Source organism: Salmo salar, chromosome 13 (assembly GCF_965601325.2).
Source record: "Salmo salar chromosome 13, fSalSal1, whole genome shotgun sequence".
NCBI classification, from domain to species: Eukaryota; Metazoa; Chordata; class Actinopteri; order Salmoniformes; family Salmonidae; genus Salmo; species Salmo salar.
In genome coordinates, this window is record NC_138303.1 from 14,375,774 (window position 1) to 14,395,000 (window position 19,227).

Consider the following 19,227-nt stretch of genomic DNA (forward strand, 5'->3'; position numbering starts at 1 on the left):
GTGCCTTCACGCTGTCTTCCTCCTCCCTGGTCCTGCTGTTTCAATATACAGTAGCACCAATAACCTGTTTGTCTCCCTGCCTGTCTGCTTGTCTCCCACTTTTTTCACACTCTTTACCCTTTGTAGTGTGTGAAACTACACAATGTATTGCGGGAACCTGCACAATGTTATTACAGTACATTCTTTTGATACATTATTTCAATACATTGTAAAAAAAAAAAAATATATTTTCCCACAATCTACCCCAGCCAGGTACACAGTGGGGGAGGAACACAACAAATAAATAGCTTTGCATGTTTGGCTCCTTACCACAATTAATCAGTATGGCAAAAACAATCTCTGCTCAGAGGCCCTTAGAAATAAGTCTTCCACTTTGGAAGATGAAGACTTTTCCGAATATGAGGATCATGTCTCTGTCAATTTGGAGTCTGACTGTGAGTTTGAGGAAGAGGATGAGATTGACCCTCAGCCAGCCCAAGGATCAGCCCGTCAGCAACTAGCTCATCAGCAGCCTGCAGGAGGAGAAATAGGAGTGTCAAAAAATTGTGAAATTGGATAATCTTCTTGCCCAAGGAATGAGCCACCCCACATGGCTGCCACTGTGATAAGGATGCAACCAGGGCCGACGCGGATGCAGGACATAAAGTCTTCTTTTGAACTGTTCATCCCAGACACCATCCACAAAATCATTCTGGACTGCACTAATTTGGAGGAAAGGCGTGTTTTTGAAGAGAGATGGTAGGTGGTGGGCCAAATTCATTTACATGCATTTTTGGGGGTTCTTGTCCTTGCTGTTTTTTTTTTCAGATCCATTGGGGAATATACAGAATCCCTGTGGGATGCAAAAATTGGCAGAACTTTTTCGTGCAACAATGTCTCTGGAAAACTTCTACATTATTTCCAGGATTATCCGCTTCGATAACCGAGACACCAGACCAGCTCGGCGGCAGAGAGACAAGCTAGCTGCAGTCTGGTCAGTGTGGGACAAGTAGGTGGACCGCCTCCCATGTTTTACAACGCTGGGCCCAACGTTACTGTTGATGAGCAGCTTATGCCGTTTAGGGGCCGCTGCCCCTTTAGGCAGTACATACCGTCTAAACCCACAAAATATGGAATGAAGATCTGGGCTGCCTGTGATGCCGCTTCATCATATGTCTGGAACTTGCAAGTGTATACGGAGAAGCCAGATAGAGGAGGCTCTGAGAAGAACCAAGGGATGTGGGTTGTCCTGGACGTGACAAAGGGACTTCATGGCCACAACATCACATGCGATAACATTTTTACTTCGCACAAGCTGGGACAGGAGCTCCTCAAGAGGAAGCTGACGATGTTAGCTGTTGAATACACGGAACAGGCCTATCAATTTCTCTAAGTTTGTGTTCACGGCCGACACATCCCTAGTGTCCTACGTGCCAAAGAAAGGCAAAAATGTGCTACTCATGAGAACGCTGCATAGGGATGGGAGAATCTGTGGCCAGGAACAGCAAAAATCTAAATCATAATGGATTATAATGCCAAAAAAGGAGGGGTGGACAATTTAGACAAGATGGTGACTGGCTACAGCTGCAAAAGAAGAGACCTATGCTGGCCACCTGTGATATTCTTCAACATCTTGGACATCTCAGCGTACAACGCGTTTGTCATCTGGATGGCGTTGAATCCAGATTGGAACAGAGGGAAGCTCCAGAGGAGACAGCTCTTTCTCGAGGAGCTGGGCAAGGCATTGGTAAGACCTCAAATCCAGAGGAGGCAACATATCCCAAGGACCCCAGCTTCTGCAGCCATCGTGAGGAGGATTCAGGAGGAGGATGCTGGTGCCCCATCCGCCCGACCCACAGAACCAACAACTCCAATAGTAAGTGTGAGTGATGTTGTTGTCTGTGTGTGTGTGACTCTCCTACCTCGGCCTGCTGTAACTATATATGTGAGTGAGTGAGTGAGTGAGTGAGTGAGTGAGTGAGTGAGTGAGTGAGTGAGTGAGTGAGTGAGTGAGTGAGTGAGTGAGTGAGTGAGTGAGTGAGTGAGTGAGTGAGTGAGTGAGTGAGTGAGTGAGTGAGTGAGTGAGTGAGTGAGTGAGTGAGTGAGTGAGTGAGTGAGTGAGTGAGATGTTAGTCAAATTTCTGAACTAAGTGTTTTCATCATTCTGGACTGCAGCCGGTAGCAACAAGAAGAAACGTTGCGATGTGTGTGGACCCAAGAAGGACAGGAAGACACAGTACACATGCATCAAGTGAAAGAAATTCATTTGCAACACACACACAGTAAAACTCTGTCCCTCATGTGGTGTGTAGAACGGCCTTAATTTGTGTTCAATGGGGCTCATTTATCATTTCCATAAAATACTGTATGTAAAGTTTGTTCTTCCAATTTGTTCAGTTCAAAGCAATAAACATCAATAGTGATGAAAACCTTGTTTCATTTATATTTGTTCAAGATAAACATGATTTATTCCACGCATGTATTGATTATAATTGATTTTTACTGACAAAAATCACATTTTAATTAAAATAATGAATAGCGCTTTTATTGATAAATGTGATCTAGCAGAGGTAAATGGCATATATTAACCAAATATTAGCTAAGTATTAAGTATGACATATTTTACGTCAATTGTTATGGCTGTATTGTTTTAAAAACCCAATAATGTTGTACGTCCATCATACCCGCGAACATTGGGTAAAAAACAAAAACATGAACACCCCACAAGGGTTAAACCGTTTTATAAGTGGATTTTTGTTTCGGCGTTATTACACTACAATAAACATATGCAACCCCCCAGTCAGACGTGATCAGAACTCGAGTAGCCAGAAGTGCGAGTCCATTCCTACGAAAGAAGATCCGCTGCGGAGTTTCCATCAAACGAGACTCAGGACAGAACTTTGGAGAGTGGTCGCCAGACTTCAGATCACACTGCTAACTCTGCTCAACCTCGCATTCAATTTAACAGGGGGACTCGCAGCATTCGAGTTGATTTAAAATACGGGGATCAAACCTACTGATATAAAGGGTGTAAGTTTTATTTTTAATCTCTCTGAAATAATTTATTACAGTTGAATAACGTTGTTATATTACAGTAAACCTTCCAACCTGGAACCTATACATTCTAATGCCGTATTAGTTTATCATAGTGTTTTTCTTTTGAAATACGTGTGGAATCAAAACGTTCTGTCGGATCTTCATTGATTGCGTTGACGTGTAAAATGATTCATACCAGACTATGTCTATGTAACATTTTCAGTCTGAATCTACACTTCAAAGGGGATTGATTGACTGATGACCATAAAGCCATGCACGTGACACTGGTCATTTTCATCTGCGGTAAGTAGCGTTTGCGCTGAGCGCTTTGAAGGCAATTAACATTTTCCTATGCCAACCAACGGCCTAATGATGCAAGGAAAACGGTATGAGTTGTAAACTGCTCAGTGGTTCTGTCATTTATACTGTTGAATATATGTGTTGTGAACTTGCGATGTAGAATTTAAAGGTTAAAATCACAGCAAAATGTGGGTACCTGAAGCATCCAGAATGAAAACAAATGGACAGAAACCTGTACAGATCTCCTATAGCCTACATGGCTGAAGGACAGGACAGAGGGAGGCAGAGGCTTGTGTTTACTGTCTCCAGCTCTGAGACAAGATGCCGTGTTTTTTGGGGGGGATCCCCATTCCCCTCCTCAGGGGTCACTTCTCAGTTCACAGTTGGGCCACTGTCCTTGGTGCTAAATTCCCCTGTCTTCCTGGGTGGTGTTGGAGAGGTGTCGGGGTGGGACTTTGTGCTTTGGGGAGGCTAACCATCAACTCTGTTTGTTGTTTATGGTTCTCCTAAAACAGCCCAGCTGAATCCGCAAATGGAGCCAGTCCACCCCACCAACGATGTTGTTGTTACAGCATCACAGGGTGTGTGGGTTGGGGGGGGGGGGGTATTTAATCCGAGGCTGAGGACTGGGCTTTGTTAGAGGGTTCTACTTGTGAGTGTAGTCTACCCAGCAGTCTGTCATTATAGAGATACAGAGTGATCTCTTCAGAACCCTGACGCCTCTGTGTGTGACCTCTGGAGGTCAGGGGTCATTTCCATCTCCACACATCATTGGGCCAGACTAGGTTAATTACTTTTCGTGTGTGGGTGAAAGGGACTGGCTGATCAGATGGACAAAGCTCAGCTCTTCTCTCTCTCCTCTCCCTTTCACTTTGCTCCTCTCCTCCTCCTCCTCCTCCTCCTCCTCCTCCTCCTCAGAAGATGTTAGAGGATGAGAGGGCTGGGGATTTTAAAGAGCAGTACGGGGGGAGGGGGGGTGTCTCTATTTTCAATAGATCGTTGACAGCTGAGGCTCCTGTCTCACACTCCAAATGTAACTGGTCTTCATTGGGTCATTTGTGTCACAGTGGTCTCCACCCAGTCATTCTGAAAAGCCTTGCAGGTGATTCTGCACGTGAACCCCCATTGTAGCGATTAGTAGACGGGGAACAGCAGCTGTGTTAAGAAAGACCGTGAACAGGGACCTTCTTTACTGTGGAGTGAAAGGAGAGAAGAAAAGGCTGAACAAACTGTTCTTTTGTGAATAAATCTCCCTTTGAAAGAATGTAGGTTGGTGACGAGTGTTCAGGCTTACATGAAAGAGGACAGAAGCATTCCTTATAGAACTAAAGCCTCTGTTACATAGTTTCTCCTAGTCTCCTGGAGCACCGGGGTGGGTTTTGTGTGCAGGTGAAGGACAGGTACAGGCTGGTGCCCAGTGTTGGGAGCCCCTCTGTGGGCGAGACTCCGGATCTCGTGGATTCAAGAACAATGGGCCAGTTAAAGCCAACCGCAGAAACCAGGAGGAGAGGGGGAGAGAGAGAGGGGGGGGGGGGGGGGGGTTATGAGAGAGAAGAAGGGTGGTGGGCAGGGACTTTTCTCTGCGAAAAAAGGAGGATGAGGAAGATGAGGAGGATGATGAGGGGGAGGACGATGAGGAGGAGGGCAATGAGGTGGGGGGGGGGGGGGGGTGATGAGGAGGAGGAGATGTTCTCTCTAAGATCAAGAGGGTGACTGTCACTGTTGGTATCATGTTTAACCTGACCCCAGTGTACTTGATAAGGTCATATATCTTAGGATAACACAGTACCTATTGTGAACTGTGTTTCGGGGCTTGTACTTCATCGATAGTGAATGGTTGTCAGGGTCAAGTTGAGGTTGTGTATAACAAAGTAAGTGCACTTGAAGTTTAGAGTGAAAACACAATGCGTCAGGTAAAAGTTGGGATTGTTTCCTACCAGTTGTCACTTGAAACAGTGGGTGTATGAATGAAGGTTACAATATATAATTTTTTCTATCTCAGCCTTTTTGTCTCCGCTGATTGATGGCCATAGCCCTGTCTTGCTGTGGTCTTACATGTTAAAACCATATGAGATCATACATTCTCCTCAAGCTTTAACCACAGTTGAACCCCCTCCCACAGTGTTCCAATTAGCTGTTCCTCTACTGTCTACCTGTCTTCTTGGAAAGATGGGCTGCTTTCTGGTCTACTCCCACTCTTAAGAAATGTAACAGACAAGGCCCAGGGGGGGAGGAGAAAGCCTGGACTGTGTGGCCCCTCCAGGCCTGCCCAGCTTCTGCCTCTTCATCTCACTGCTGTATGCATCTACAACCAAGCTCTATTGTATGATGATAGGCTCTGTCATACGTCTTAAATACACCTGCATTTAAGAGTGGACATGACGTTCATTATGGAGCCTGAGGGGGATGGTCAGTCCACTATTGTTTCACTGAGACCCTCCCCTGCCCTCCTTCTCCCTGCACAGTCTCCAGACTCCACTGCCTCAGTTATAATATCAAGGGACAGATGGTTGCCTAGTAAAAAAAACACTCACCTTTAAACCCTAACTAGCTGTTTCATGTGGTCATAAAGACAGGTCAGTGCTTTTGTCATTTACCAGATGTTCTCATCAAGAGTTACTTACAGGAAGTGTATTCATCTTAAAGGAGAAGTTCATCCAAAATCCAGAAACTCCAAAGTGATTCCATACATTGAAACTATTTTCACTGGAATTTACACTCTGCCCCTCTCTCTCCCTGTAGTGCCCTACTGAAAGAGCTGCAAAAAACGGATCATGTAACTCGTAACATTGCTGGATGCAGGCGTCACTCTGCTCCCGTTGCCAGTGAATTCATGATTCAGAAATCTGCGAATTGTGGACAAATTCATTGTTTTATTGAAAGCATACGGGCCGAATTTGCTATTTTTGTCAAAGTACTATTGGTTATGAGTCAGGAAATGTGTACGTTTCCACCTTTAACAGTTGCGGTTTATTTCATGTCATTATCCCATGTAGCCGACTACCACAGCAGTGGAGATGGGTAACAACTGAGCATGTGCGCCCTCGTGGGGAAAAACCGTGCTACATAGAAACGTCACAATATGCCCTTATATGGAACTTGAAGTCAATATGTAAATTCTCCTGAAGCCAACCTTACTTCACTGTGTGTGTGTGTGTAGTAAGCACTTCAGAAACAATGCATGTGAACAAGATATGCAATCTGAAATTACAAACAGTTCTTGTGCTGACATTGCTCCCAGAGTCAGTTTGGAACTCGGTAGGGAGTGTTGCAACCGAGGACAGACGGTTTTTATACGCTTCAGCACCCGGCGGGCCCGTTCTGTGAGCTTGTGTGGCCTACCACTTCGCAGCTGCTCCTAGACGTTTCCACTTCACAATAACAGCACTTACAGTTGACCGGGGCAGCTTTAGCAGGGCAGAAATTTGACAAACTGACTTGTTAGAAAGGTGGCATCTTATGACAGTGTCACGTTGAAAGTCACTGAGCTCTTCAGTAAGGCCATTCTACAGCCAATGTTTGTCTATGGAGATTGCATGGCTGTGTGCTCGATTTTATACACCTGTCATCAACGGGCGTGACTGAAATTGCCGAATTCACTCATTTGAAGGGGAGTCCACATACTTTTGTATATATAGTGTATGTAGCCTAGCCTGATTCTTGAAGTTGGAGGTGCTCTTATTATGTTATTACGATTGCACCTTGACATGTAGACAAAGAGCCCGAGATACTCTACAGGTTAGCACATGGACCCTCTGTATTTATGATGGGGTGGTGGGTTAAATAAAAGGTTAGATCACTCGTTAGATAACTGTCCGTTTGGCCCAGCTGGAACAGGGGTTTGTCTCCAATTCATTTTTGGAATACCGATTTTTTTTCTCTCTCAGGAAACCAGAGTTGTGATGTAATTCCCGTAATATTTATGAAGGACATTGTAAACAAGGACGGTAAAATTGTGTCACACAAGCATGTAACAGTGTATGGAGGTGTATTCTCAATACAAAATTATAAAAAAACGGCTCTGCCATAAAATTGGAAGAATAGACTAATTAGTCTATCTGCCACCCATTGAAAATCCTTATGGCTTAAAATGATTAGTATAAATCTAAAAATATATCAGTTTTACTTAAAGTAAAATGGTTTGACAGCAATGGCTTATAAAATTAAAGTTTGATGTCCCACTACCTTGGCATCGGGTCTTTGAACTGAAATATAAACAATTGACACATCAATCCGTTCATTTCAATTTAAGCTATTATATAAAATACTTGCAACAAAAATAATTCTCAATATATGGGGTATATAACAGTCAGCCCTGTGCAGACTGCCACTAGGAAACAGAATCTATAGAACATATTTTCTGGTATTGTCCATCGGTGGCTCGCTTTTGGAGTCCAGGAATGGTTGTTACGTCATAATGTCCGGTTTCAGATTGACCTGCAAACTGTGTTGTTAGGGGATCTGAAAAACCACCATCAGTCAATGGGATATATCATTATACTCTTGGCTAAAGTATTTATTTTTAGGGCAATATCACTAGACATTTTACAAATAGGAAGGTTCAGGACCTTTGTAAGACATCACAGTAAAATGGAGTGATGTGTTGCAAAATAAAATAGTAAAATGTCATTATACTTGGAAAGATGTGTTAATCTGTGAACATCAGAGGTAAGATCACAATGAATAGTGGATTGGCCACTGTGGGTGAAAATTCAGCACTTACAGAAAGAGTAAAATCCAGCTATTGCGAAAAGTAGGAATATATGTCTAATTATGTAACTAGATGCACTGTACATGTGAGCAAAAATAGCTGTAACAAGCAGTAGAAGTATTGTTGTCCGTTAGTTTACTCCAATCAGGGTAGAGATGGTAGGGTTGGGGAAAAAATATATATACATAAAAATGCAGACAATTCAATTGATAGAACCCTGTACTTGTCCTGGATGGTTGGAGCTGTCTGGCTGGTGTTGGTGAGGCAGGAAGCAGAAGACCCAGCGCAGGGTTTTTATTTTAAGGCTCTTGGAGCCAATGCAGGTATTTACAAAATATAGAAATCATCCAACAAAATGCTGGACCAGGCTGAAAATAAATAATAAACTGAAAGTAAATAATGCACTTTTTTTTTTTAAACTAGTCAAATGACTATAAAGACTGAAGATCAGTCTGGCGAGCCCCTTAGGGCTCAGAACAACCCTAACTAACCCACCATGCAGAGCCGGACGGCCATCTTCCACTCCCATAAAGCTCTACACCTGAGTATACAGTATATACCCTGGCAGAGACCAGGTGACAGGAAACACTTGTATTAATAGAAAACACTTTGTCAAACTAAGCCAATAAACACTTAGCAAAGTAAACAACAATACAATAACAGTGTAGATACTATAACCTGTACGATACAGACATATATAGAATACCTTTAAAAGAGCTGGACTAGAGCAGAAACTCTTTCCCCCCCGATTAGTACCCCAATTAGTAACGGAATGTCCCTTAATGAGCAGACAATGGTCACCTGTGCGCTTGGTGGCCACGCCCCTCCACATGCTACAAGAGAACTCTCACACAAACATTTGTAAGTGCTGCTTCAGACTGGCAAACAGTACTGCTTCAGAGTGGCAAATAGTACTGCTTAGACTGGCAAATAGTACAGATTCAGACTGGCAAATAGTACTGCTTTAAACTGACAAATAGTACAGATTCAGACTGGCAAATAGTACCGCTTTAAACTAACAAATAGTACAGATTTAAACTGACAAATAGTACTGCTTTAGACTGGCAAATAGTACTGCATTAAACTGACAAATAGTACTGCTTTAAACTGACAAATAGTACTGCTTTAGACTGACAAATAAGTACTGCTTTAGACTGACAAATAGTACTGCTTTAGACTGACAAATAGTACAGGTTTAGACTGACAAATAGTACAGATTTAGACTGACAAATAGTACAGATTTAGACTGACAAATAGTACAGATTTAGACTGACAAATAGTACAGATTTAGACTGACAAATAGTACAGATTTAAACTGACAAATAGTACAGATTTAGACTGACAAATAGTACAGATTTAAACTGACAAATAGTACAGATTTAGACTAACAAATAGTACTGCTTTAAACTGGCAAATAGTACTGCTTTAAACTGGCAAATAGTACTGCATTAAACTGGCAAATAGTACTGCTTTAGACTGGCAAATAGTACTTTAGACAAGCAACATAACCAACAGACTTTCTAATTTACTTCTCATGTCTTCAGTCATTTATATTCAATGTTTATAAATGATTTAGAATAGATCAAGTATAGGTAACAAAGTGAGGTGACGAAGCAATTATATCTCCAGGTATACTGTGAAAATGGGACTAGTGCGTGCAGTTTGAAGGATGTTGCTAACTAACGCTAGCACAATTGCTAAGACTTCCAGTCATTGCCCTTGCGAAACTACCTCTAACTTCCTTCATACTAGACAACAGAGACATACAAATGGTATCCTAAATTGACTCTGGGGAAGTAGATAAAGGATCTCATTGCCAAAATCCCAAAGTATCCCTTTAAAATAGCTAGGTGAGACAACCACAAAAAACTGTAAAATATAGAGAGTGCGAACATTCCATTCCAGCTAAACAATAGATATAGCGTTTAGCAAAAAACACATTTTCATACACATCTAAAACATTTAAATAAAACATCTGGCAACGGTAATACTTTACAAACACATGAAGGTACCCATAAGCAATCATTTCTGATGAAAAAACACAAATGTGAAAAATTGGTGGATGTAGCGTTTTGGAAATAAACTCTTTATGTGGATGTAGGTTGTGTGAAATTGTGAACATGTGGCCAGAAGGTGTATGTCTTCCTTAGGGGTTTAAGGTATGTTGCAGCCATCTGTAAGTGAGATTTCTTACCTCTTCCTTGTTTCATTACTCATCTCTAGTGATACCTGGAGAGAAATGACAGGAAGTGTCTGGCTTACCCAGGTCATCTCTCTGTGTCCCAAGGGACAGGAAGGGTCAGCTGCTGGTCTTGGTTCAACTGAAATGGAAAGAAAAATGACTTCCTACCATCACACATATGAACGGAGGCATGTTCAGGCTCAGTCATACACAGTACACACACACGCACACACACACACACACACACACACACACACACACACACACACACACACACACACACACACACACACACACACACACACACACACGTATTTCCATTTAAAATCATATTTTCCCAACCCCTAACCCTAAATCTTACCCTAGCCTTAACCCGTAACCCTAACCTAATTTCAACCCTAATTGTAACCTTAAAATAGCCTTTGTCCTCAAATACAAATACCTCATAAATACTATAACTTCAATTTCTCAAACATATGACTATTTTACACCATTTTAAAGACAAGACTCTCGTTAATCTAACCACACTGTCCGATTTCAAAAAGGCTTTACAGCGAAAGCAAAACATTAGATTATGTCAGGAGAGTACCCTGCCAAAAACAATCACACAGCCATTTTCAAAGCATGCATATATGTCACAAAAACCAAAACCACAGCTAAATGCAGCACTAACCTTTGATGATCTTCATCAGATGACACTCCTAGGACATTATGTTATACAATACATGCATGTTTTGTTCAATCAAGTTCATATTTATATCAAAAAACAGCTTTTTACATTAGCATGTGATGTTCAGAACTAGCATACCCACCGCAAACTTCCGGTGAATTTACTAAATTACTCACGATAAACGTTGACAAAATACATAACAATTATTTTAAGAATTATAGATACAGAACTCCGTTATGCAATCGCGGTGTCAGATTTTAAAATAGCTTTTCGGGGGAAACCACATTTTGCAATATTCTGAGTAGATAGCTAATTTGACACCCACCAAGTTTGGCCCTCACCAAACTCAGATTTACAATAAGAAAAATTGGATTACCTTTGCTGTTCTTCGTCAGAATGCACTCCCAGGACTTCTACTTCAACAACAAATGTTGTTTTGGTTCTAAATAATCCATAGTTATATTGAAATATCTCAGTTTTGTTCATGCGTTCAGGTAACTATCCGAAGGGTGACGCGCGGGTGCATTTCGTGACAAAAAATTTCAAAATATTCCATACTTCCGTACTTCGAAGCATGTCAAACGCTGTTTCAAATACATTTTTATGCGATTTTTCTCATAAAATAGTGATAATATTCCAACCGGGCGACGTTGTATTCGTTCAAAGACTGAAAGAACAAAATGGAGAATTCACATGAACAGTGTCACTGTCCCCAGGCAGGCCAGTAAGAAACAGAGCTGCTGTACTTAGTCCAGAGACTGCAGAGCTTTCATTCCACTTTCTGGCGCCGTCTGAGAGCCAATGGAAGCCTTAGAAAATGTCACGTTACAGCAGAGATGCTGTATTTTTGATAGAGATAACCTAGAAGGACAACAAATTGTCAGACAGGGCACGTCCTGCATGGAATCTTCTCAGGTTTTGGCCTGCCATATGAGCTCTGTTATACTCACAGACACCATTCAAACAATTTTAGAAACTTTAGAGTGTTTTCTATCCAAATCTACTAATTATATGCATATTCTAGTTTCTGGGCAGGAGTAGTAACCAGATTAAATCGGGTACGTTTTTTATCCGGCCGTGCAAATACTGCCCCCTAGCCCCAACAGGTTAAATAAAAGTGATACTTTTTTCTTGCTAATGTCTGGCTCCAGTGGAGAATTTGAGTGATTCTCCATCCGTCACTGCAGCTAGTGAAAGGGCAAACGGAGAGCACTAGTCAGTAAATCAAACTCACAGCCACTTGACTGGCTGGCTGCAGCCAACATCTGCTGCACATGTGTGTCTGACTGCTCACGTAGACTTACACTGAATAATAGCATGGCCAGGGGCTGGTGACTGAGCAGGTCTGGGACTTGGGAGTACCAAAGAGCATAGGAGGTATGGCAAGGGTCCGGGGCTGTAACAGGACTCTGGAGACCGGAGTGGAAGAGCCAGGGTGATTTACACCCAGCAGGAGCAGATGCTTCTCTGTGGCAGGCCCCGTTACTCTTAACAACTGGGTAAGTAACTAGGCAGGGCTCTCTCAGCGCAGCACTACGGTAACAAGGGTCACTCAGGAGTTCTGCTTTACATCCCTACTTGGACAATCTGCCCCCCCCCCCCCCCGGGGGAATCACCATCTACATGGAGATTCCCAGGATTCCATGCTGGAAGGGAGGAGAGGAAGGAGGAGAGAGGCGCTTTACTCTGGATGTGGGAGTGGATGGCTCATTAGAAGAGACCAGAGAGAGAGGGGAGGGAGGAGAGAGAGAGACCAGAGAGAGAGGCGATGGAGGAGAGACAAAGACCAGAGAGAAAGGCGAGGGATAAGAGAGAGAGCCCAGATAGAGAGTGGAGGGAGGACAGAGAGAGACCATAGAGAGAGGGGAGGGAGGAGAGAGAGACCATAGAGAGAGGGGAGGGAGGAGAGAGAGACCATAGAGAGAGGGGAGGGAGGAGAGAGAGACCATAGAGAGAGGGGAGGGAGGAGAAAAAGAGAGAGAGAGGGGAGGAAGGAGAGAGAGACCAGAGAGAGAGAGGGGAGGGAGGAGTGAATATAAACTAATTAGTGGGAGGGATTAAAATCAAAGGCTATTGACTTTCTGCTGCCCTGTGGAGGCTAGTTTGACTTTCTCCTGCCCTGTGGAGGCTAGTTTGACTTTCTGCTGCCCTGTGGAGGCTAGTTTGACTTTCTCCTGCCCTGTGGAGGCTAGTTTGACTTTCTGCTGCCCTGTGGAGGCTAGTTTGACTTTCTCCTGCCCTGTGGAGGCTAGTTTGACTCTCTCCTCCCCTGTGGAGTCTAGTTTGCTCTGTGGAGGCTAGTTTGACTTTCTCCTCCCCTGTGGAGTCTAGTTTGCTCTGTGGAGGCTAGTTTGACTTCTCCTGCCCTGTGGAGGCTAGTTTGACTTTCTCCTCCCCTGTGGAGTCTAGTTTGCTCTGTGGAGGCTAGTTTGACTTTCTCCTGCACTGTGGAGGCTAGTTTGACTTTCTCCTCCCCTGTGGAGGCTAGTTTGACTTTCTCCTCCCCTGTGGAGGCTAGTTTGACTTTCTCCTGCCCTGTGGAGGCTAGTTTGACTTTCTCCTCCCCTGTGGAGGCTAGTTTGAGTTTCTCCTCCCCTGTGGAGGCTAGTTTGACTTTCTCCTCCCCTGTGGAGGCTAGTTTGACTTTCTGCTGCCCTGTGTAGGCTAGTTTCCTCTGTGGAGGCTAGTTTGCTCTGTGGAGCCTAGTTTCCTCTGTGTAGGCTAGTTTGCTCTGTGGAGCCTAGTTTCCTCTGTGGAGCCTAGTTTGCTCTGTGGAGCCTAGTTTGCTCTGTGGAGGCTAGTTTGCTCTGTGGAGGCTAGTTTGACTTTCTCCTGCCCTGTGGAGGCTAGTTTGCTCTGTGGAGGCTAGTTTGACTTTCTCCTCCCCTGCGGAGGCTAGTTTGACTTTCTGTTGCCCTGTGGAGGCTAGTTTGCTCTGTGGAGGCTAGTTTGCTCTGTGGAGCCTAGTTTGCTCTGTGCCAGTTCTATACTTCCCTGTGCTTTCTCAAAGCCACACCCACATTCAGGTCAGGAACAGCATGCCAAGCAGGGACGTTTGTCTGTCTGCAGCGTTACTCTAATTCGTTTACTCACTTCCCACGCAAGCTGTGCCAAGAGCTCCAAATGCTGCCATCAACTATCTAAAAACAAGTGTTCTAGATGTACTGTAGCATCACCTCCATAGCTGTCTCTTTGGAGGGGTGCATTCTCCCTTTCATATTTTATGACTGTCTGTCTGTGTATGCGTGTACTGTATGTGATTGTGTTTGTCTTGGTGATTGGTTCCAGTGTTTACACCCAGGAAGGTGCTGACAGCAGATTCCTTTTCGTCTTTGTCACCCAGTCAGATTGGAATGTTTCTTCTTGATGTCACATCGCCATCCGCCCCCTGTCTGTCTCCAAACACAACCCAGTGACATGTCAAAGAGATCAGGTCCCTGCTGCTCTCACCGTGGAGACAACGACTGGAGGTTTTTATTCTTTACACTCCCTCACCAGCTGACAGGCACAGCCGTCTCTCCAGAGAGTGCCAGGACAGGCAATGGGGTTTAGCGTAGAAGACGATTACTGTACAGAGAGAGAGAGAGAGAGAGAGAGAGAGATGAGGTGAGAAAAGCCCATCTGGTCCAGGCCATTACAGGCAGATTAGCCTGGGCAAGGCCGACTGCAGACCAGAGAGAGTGCTGGGAGCTGTTCAGTCTAAACTAATTACACTTGTTTTCGGAAGAGGTGGAAATAACTATTATTATACACATAATATACCACATTAGCAGTGCAGAGTACATGTGCAGTTCAGTATAGTCCAAAGCAGATGAGAGGAAACAATCACTGAAATGTCCTGTTGACTGAGAATTATAATGATGTTCAGAGCACATTACATTTTTATGGATTTGATCTCTTTAATTCTGCCAAATTTCTCATTCAATCGTGTAAGTGGCAGATGTTTCTACTTGATAGCACCTAGCTCAACAGTAGGACTTGTACTTCTGGTCTGTGGCTAATGCTAAGCTAGGCTAATAGCTCAATGACAGGTCTTGTATCTCAACCTCTCCTAATCTGTGGCTAGGCTAGCTCAACAGAAGGACGTCTGGTCTGTGGCTAATACTAGGCTAGGCTAATAGCTCAAAAACAGGGCTTGTATCTCAACCTCGACTGGTCTGTGGGTAGGCTATACAACAGCACTATCTCCTAGTAGTGGGCTCCCAAGTAGCGCAGCGGTCTAAGGCACTGCATCTCAGTGCTAGAGGCGTCACTACAGACACCCTGGTTCGATTTCAGGATGTATCACAACCGGCAGTGATTGGGAGTCCTATAGGGCGGCACACAATTGGCCCAGCATCGTCCGGGTTTGGCAGGTGTAGGCCGTCATTGTAAATAATAAATGACTTGCCTAGTTAAATAAAGGTTCAGTAAATAAATAAAAAGTAGTCTGGGGCTAGAATATAGCAGTACTTTCTTAGCTCTGAGATACGCCTCCTTCTCAGCTGTCAGCCTGGCCTGCATTCCTCCCTGGCCCTGCCTGTCCATGTATGGGTAGGAGGAGAAAATGGCAGAGAGCTGCTGAGATGAGAAACCAACACTGCTGCCTAGTCAACCGTCAACCATTTAACTCACACTGCTGCCTAGTCAACCATTTAACTCACACTGCTGCCTAGTCAACCATTTAACTCACACTGCTGCCTAGTCAACCATTTAACTCACACTGCTGCCTAGTCAACCATTTAACTCACACTGCTGCCTAGTCAACCATTTAACTCACACTGCTGCCTAGTCAACCATTTAACTCACACTGCTGCCTAGTCAACCATTTAACTCACACTGCTGCCTAGTCAACCATTTCACTCACACTGCTGCCTAGTCAACCATCAACCATTTAACTCACACTGCTGCCTAGTCAACCATTTAACTCACTCTGCTGCCTAATCAACCATTTAACTCACACTGCTGCCTAGTCAACCATCAACCATTTAACTCACACTGCTGCCTAGTCAACCATTTCACTCACACTGCTGCCTAGTCAACCATCAACCATTTAACTCACACTGCTGCCTAGTCAACCATTTAACTCACTCTGCTGCCTAATCAACCATTTAACTCACACTGCTGCCTAGTCAACCATCAACCATTTAACTCACACTGCTGCCTAGTCAACCATTTAACTCACACTGCTGCCTAGTCAACCATCAACCATTTAACACACACTGCTGCCTAGTCAACCATTTAACTCACACTGCTGCCTAGTCAACCATTTAACTCACTCTGCTGCCTAGTCAACCATTTAACACACACTGCTGCCTAGTCAACCATCAACCATTTAACTCACACTGCTGCCTAGTCAACCATTTAACTCACACTGCTGCCTAGTCAACCATTTAACTCACACTGCTGCCTAGTCAACCGTCAACCATTTAACTCACACTCCTCCCTAGTCAACCATTTAACTCACTCTGCTGCCTAGTCAACCATTTAACTCACACTGCTGCCTAGTCAACCGTCAACCATTTAACTCACACTGCTGCCTAGTCAACCATTTAACTCACACTGCTGCCTAGTCAACCGTCAACCATTTAACTCACACTGCTGCCTAGTCAACCATTTAACTCACACTGCTGCCTAGTCAACCGTCAACCATTTAACTCACACTGCTGCCTAGTCAACCATTTAACTCACACTGCTGCCTAGTCAACCATTTAACTCACACTGCTGCCTAGTCAACCATCAACCATTTAACTCACACTGCTGCCTAGTCAACCATTTAACTCACTCTGCTGCCTAATCAACCATTTAACTCACACTGCTGCCTAGTCAACCATCAACCATTTAACTCACACTGCTGCCTAGTCAACCATTTAACTCACACTGCTGCCTAGTCAACCATCAACCATTTAACTCACACTGCTGCCTAGTCAACCATTTAACTCACACTGCTGCCTAGTCAACCATTTAACTCACACTGCTGCCTAGTCAACCATTTAACTCACACTGCTGCCTAGTCAACCATTTAACTCACACTGCTGCCTGGTCAACCATCAACCATTTAACTCACACTGCTGCCTAGTCAACCATTTAACTCACACTGCTGCCTAGTCAACCATCAACCATTTAACTCACACTGCTGCCTAGTCAACCATTTAACTCACACTGCTGCCTAGTCAACCATTTAACTCACACTGCTGCCTAGTCAACCGTCAACCATTTAACTCACACTCCTCCCTAGTCAACCATTTAACTCACTCTGCTGCCTAGTCAACCATTTAACTCACACTGCTGCCTAGTCAACCGTCAACCATTTAACTCACACTGCTGCCTAGTCAACCATTTAACTCACACTGCTGCCTAGTCAACCGTCAACCATTTAACTCACACTGCTGCCTAGTCAACCATTTAACTCACACTGCTGCCTAGTCAACCGTCAACCATTTAACTCACACTGCTGCCTAGTCAACCATTTAACTCACACTGCTGCCTAGTCAACCATTTAACTCACACTGCTGCCTAGTCAACCATCAACCATTTAACTCACACTGCTGCCTAGTCAACCATTTAACTCACTCTGCTGCCTAATCAACCATTTAACTCACACTGCTGCCTAGTCAACCATCAACCATTTAACTCACACTGCTGCCTAGTCAACCATTTAACTCACACTGCTGCCTAGTCAACCATCAACCATTTAACTCACACTGCTGCCTAGTCAACCATCAACCATTTAACTCACACTGCTGCCTAGTCAACCATTTAACTCACACTGCTGCCTAGTCAACCATCAACCATTTAACTCACACTGCTGCCTAGTCAACCATTTAACTCACACTGCTGCCTAGTCAACCATCAACCATTTAACTCACACTGCTGCCTAGTCAACCATTTAACTCACACTGCTGCCTAGTCAACCATTTAACTCACACTGCTGCCTAGTCAACCATTTAACTCACACTGCTGCCTGGTCAACCATCAACCATTTAACTCACACTGCTGCCTAGTCAACCATTTAACTCACACTGCTGCCTAGTCAACCATCAACCATTTAACTCACACTGCTGCCTAGTCAACCATTTAACTCACACTGCTGCCTAGTCAACCATTTAACTCACACTGCTGCCTAGTCAACCATCAACCATTTAACTCACACTGCTGCCTAGTCAACCATTTAACTCACTCTGCTGCCTAGTCAACCATTTAACACACACTGCTGCCTAGTCAACCATCAACCATTTAACTCACACTGCTGCCTAGTCAACCATTTAACTCACACTGCTGCCTAATCAACCATTTAACTCACACTGCTGCCTAGTCAACCATTTAACTCACTCTGCTGCCTAGTCAACCATCAACCATTTAACTCACTATGCTGCCTAGTCAACCATTTAACTCACACTGCTGCCTAGTCAACCATTTAACTCACACTGCTGCCTAATCAACCATTTAACTCACACTGCTGCCTAGTCAACCATTTAACTCACACTGCTGCCTAGTCAACCATTTAACTCACACTGCTGCCTAGTCAACCATTTAACTCACACTGCTGCCTAGTCAACCATTTAACTCACACTGCTGCCTAGTCAACCATCAACCATTTAACTCACACTGCTGCCTAGTCAACCATTTAACTCACACTGCTGCCTAGTCAACCATTTAACTCACACTGCTGCCTAGTCAACCATTTAACTCACACTGCTGCCTAGTCAACCATTTAACTCACTCTGCTGCCTAGTCAACCATTTAACCCACACTGCTGCCTAGTCAACCATTTAACTCACACTGCTGCCTAGTCAACCATTTAACTCACACTGCTGCCTAGTCAACCGTCAACCATTTAACTCACACTGCTGCCTAGTCAACCATTTAACTCACACTGCTGCCTAGTCAACCATCAACCATTTAACTCACACTGCTGCCTAGTCAACCGTCAACCATTTAACTCACACTCCTCCCTAGTCAACCATTTAACTCACTCTGCTGCCTAGTCAACCATTTAACTCACACTGCTGCCTAGTCAACCGTCAACCATTTAACTCACACTGCTGCCTAGTCAACCATTTAACTCACACTGCTGCCTAGTCAACCGTCAACCATTTAACTCACACTGCTGCCTAGTCAACCATTTAACTCACACTGCTGCCTAGTCAACCGTCAACCATTTAACTCACACTGCTGCCTAGTCAACCATTTAACTCACACTGCTGCCTAGTCAACCATTTAACTCACACTGCTGCCTAGTCAACCATCAACCATTTAACTCACACTGCTGCCTAGTCAACCATTTAACTCACTCTGCTGCCTAATCAACCATTTAACTCACACTGCTGCCTAGTCAACCATCAACCATTTAACTCACACTGCTGCCTA

General features: G+C 44.0%; 1 protein-coding gene across 1 annotated transcript in view; it reads left to right on the forward strand.

The window, feature by feature from the left end:
* The first annotated feature begins 2,853 nt into the window (after window positions 1-2,853).
* Window positions 2,854-19,227, forward strand: part of LOC106566459 (laminin subunit beta-2) — a 66,756-nt gene continuing 50,382 nt past the window's right edge. The window contains exons 1-2 of the mRNA XM_014134514.3: window positions 2,854-3,009; window positions 3,239-3,318. Coding sequence (XP_013989989.3) covers window positions 3,288-3,318 — 31 coding nt within the window. The 5' untranslated portion in view covers window positions 2,854-3,009; window positions 3,239-3,287. The remainder of the gene's footprint in view (window positions 3,010-3,238; window positions 3,319-19,227) is intronic.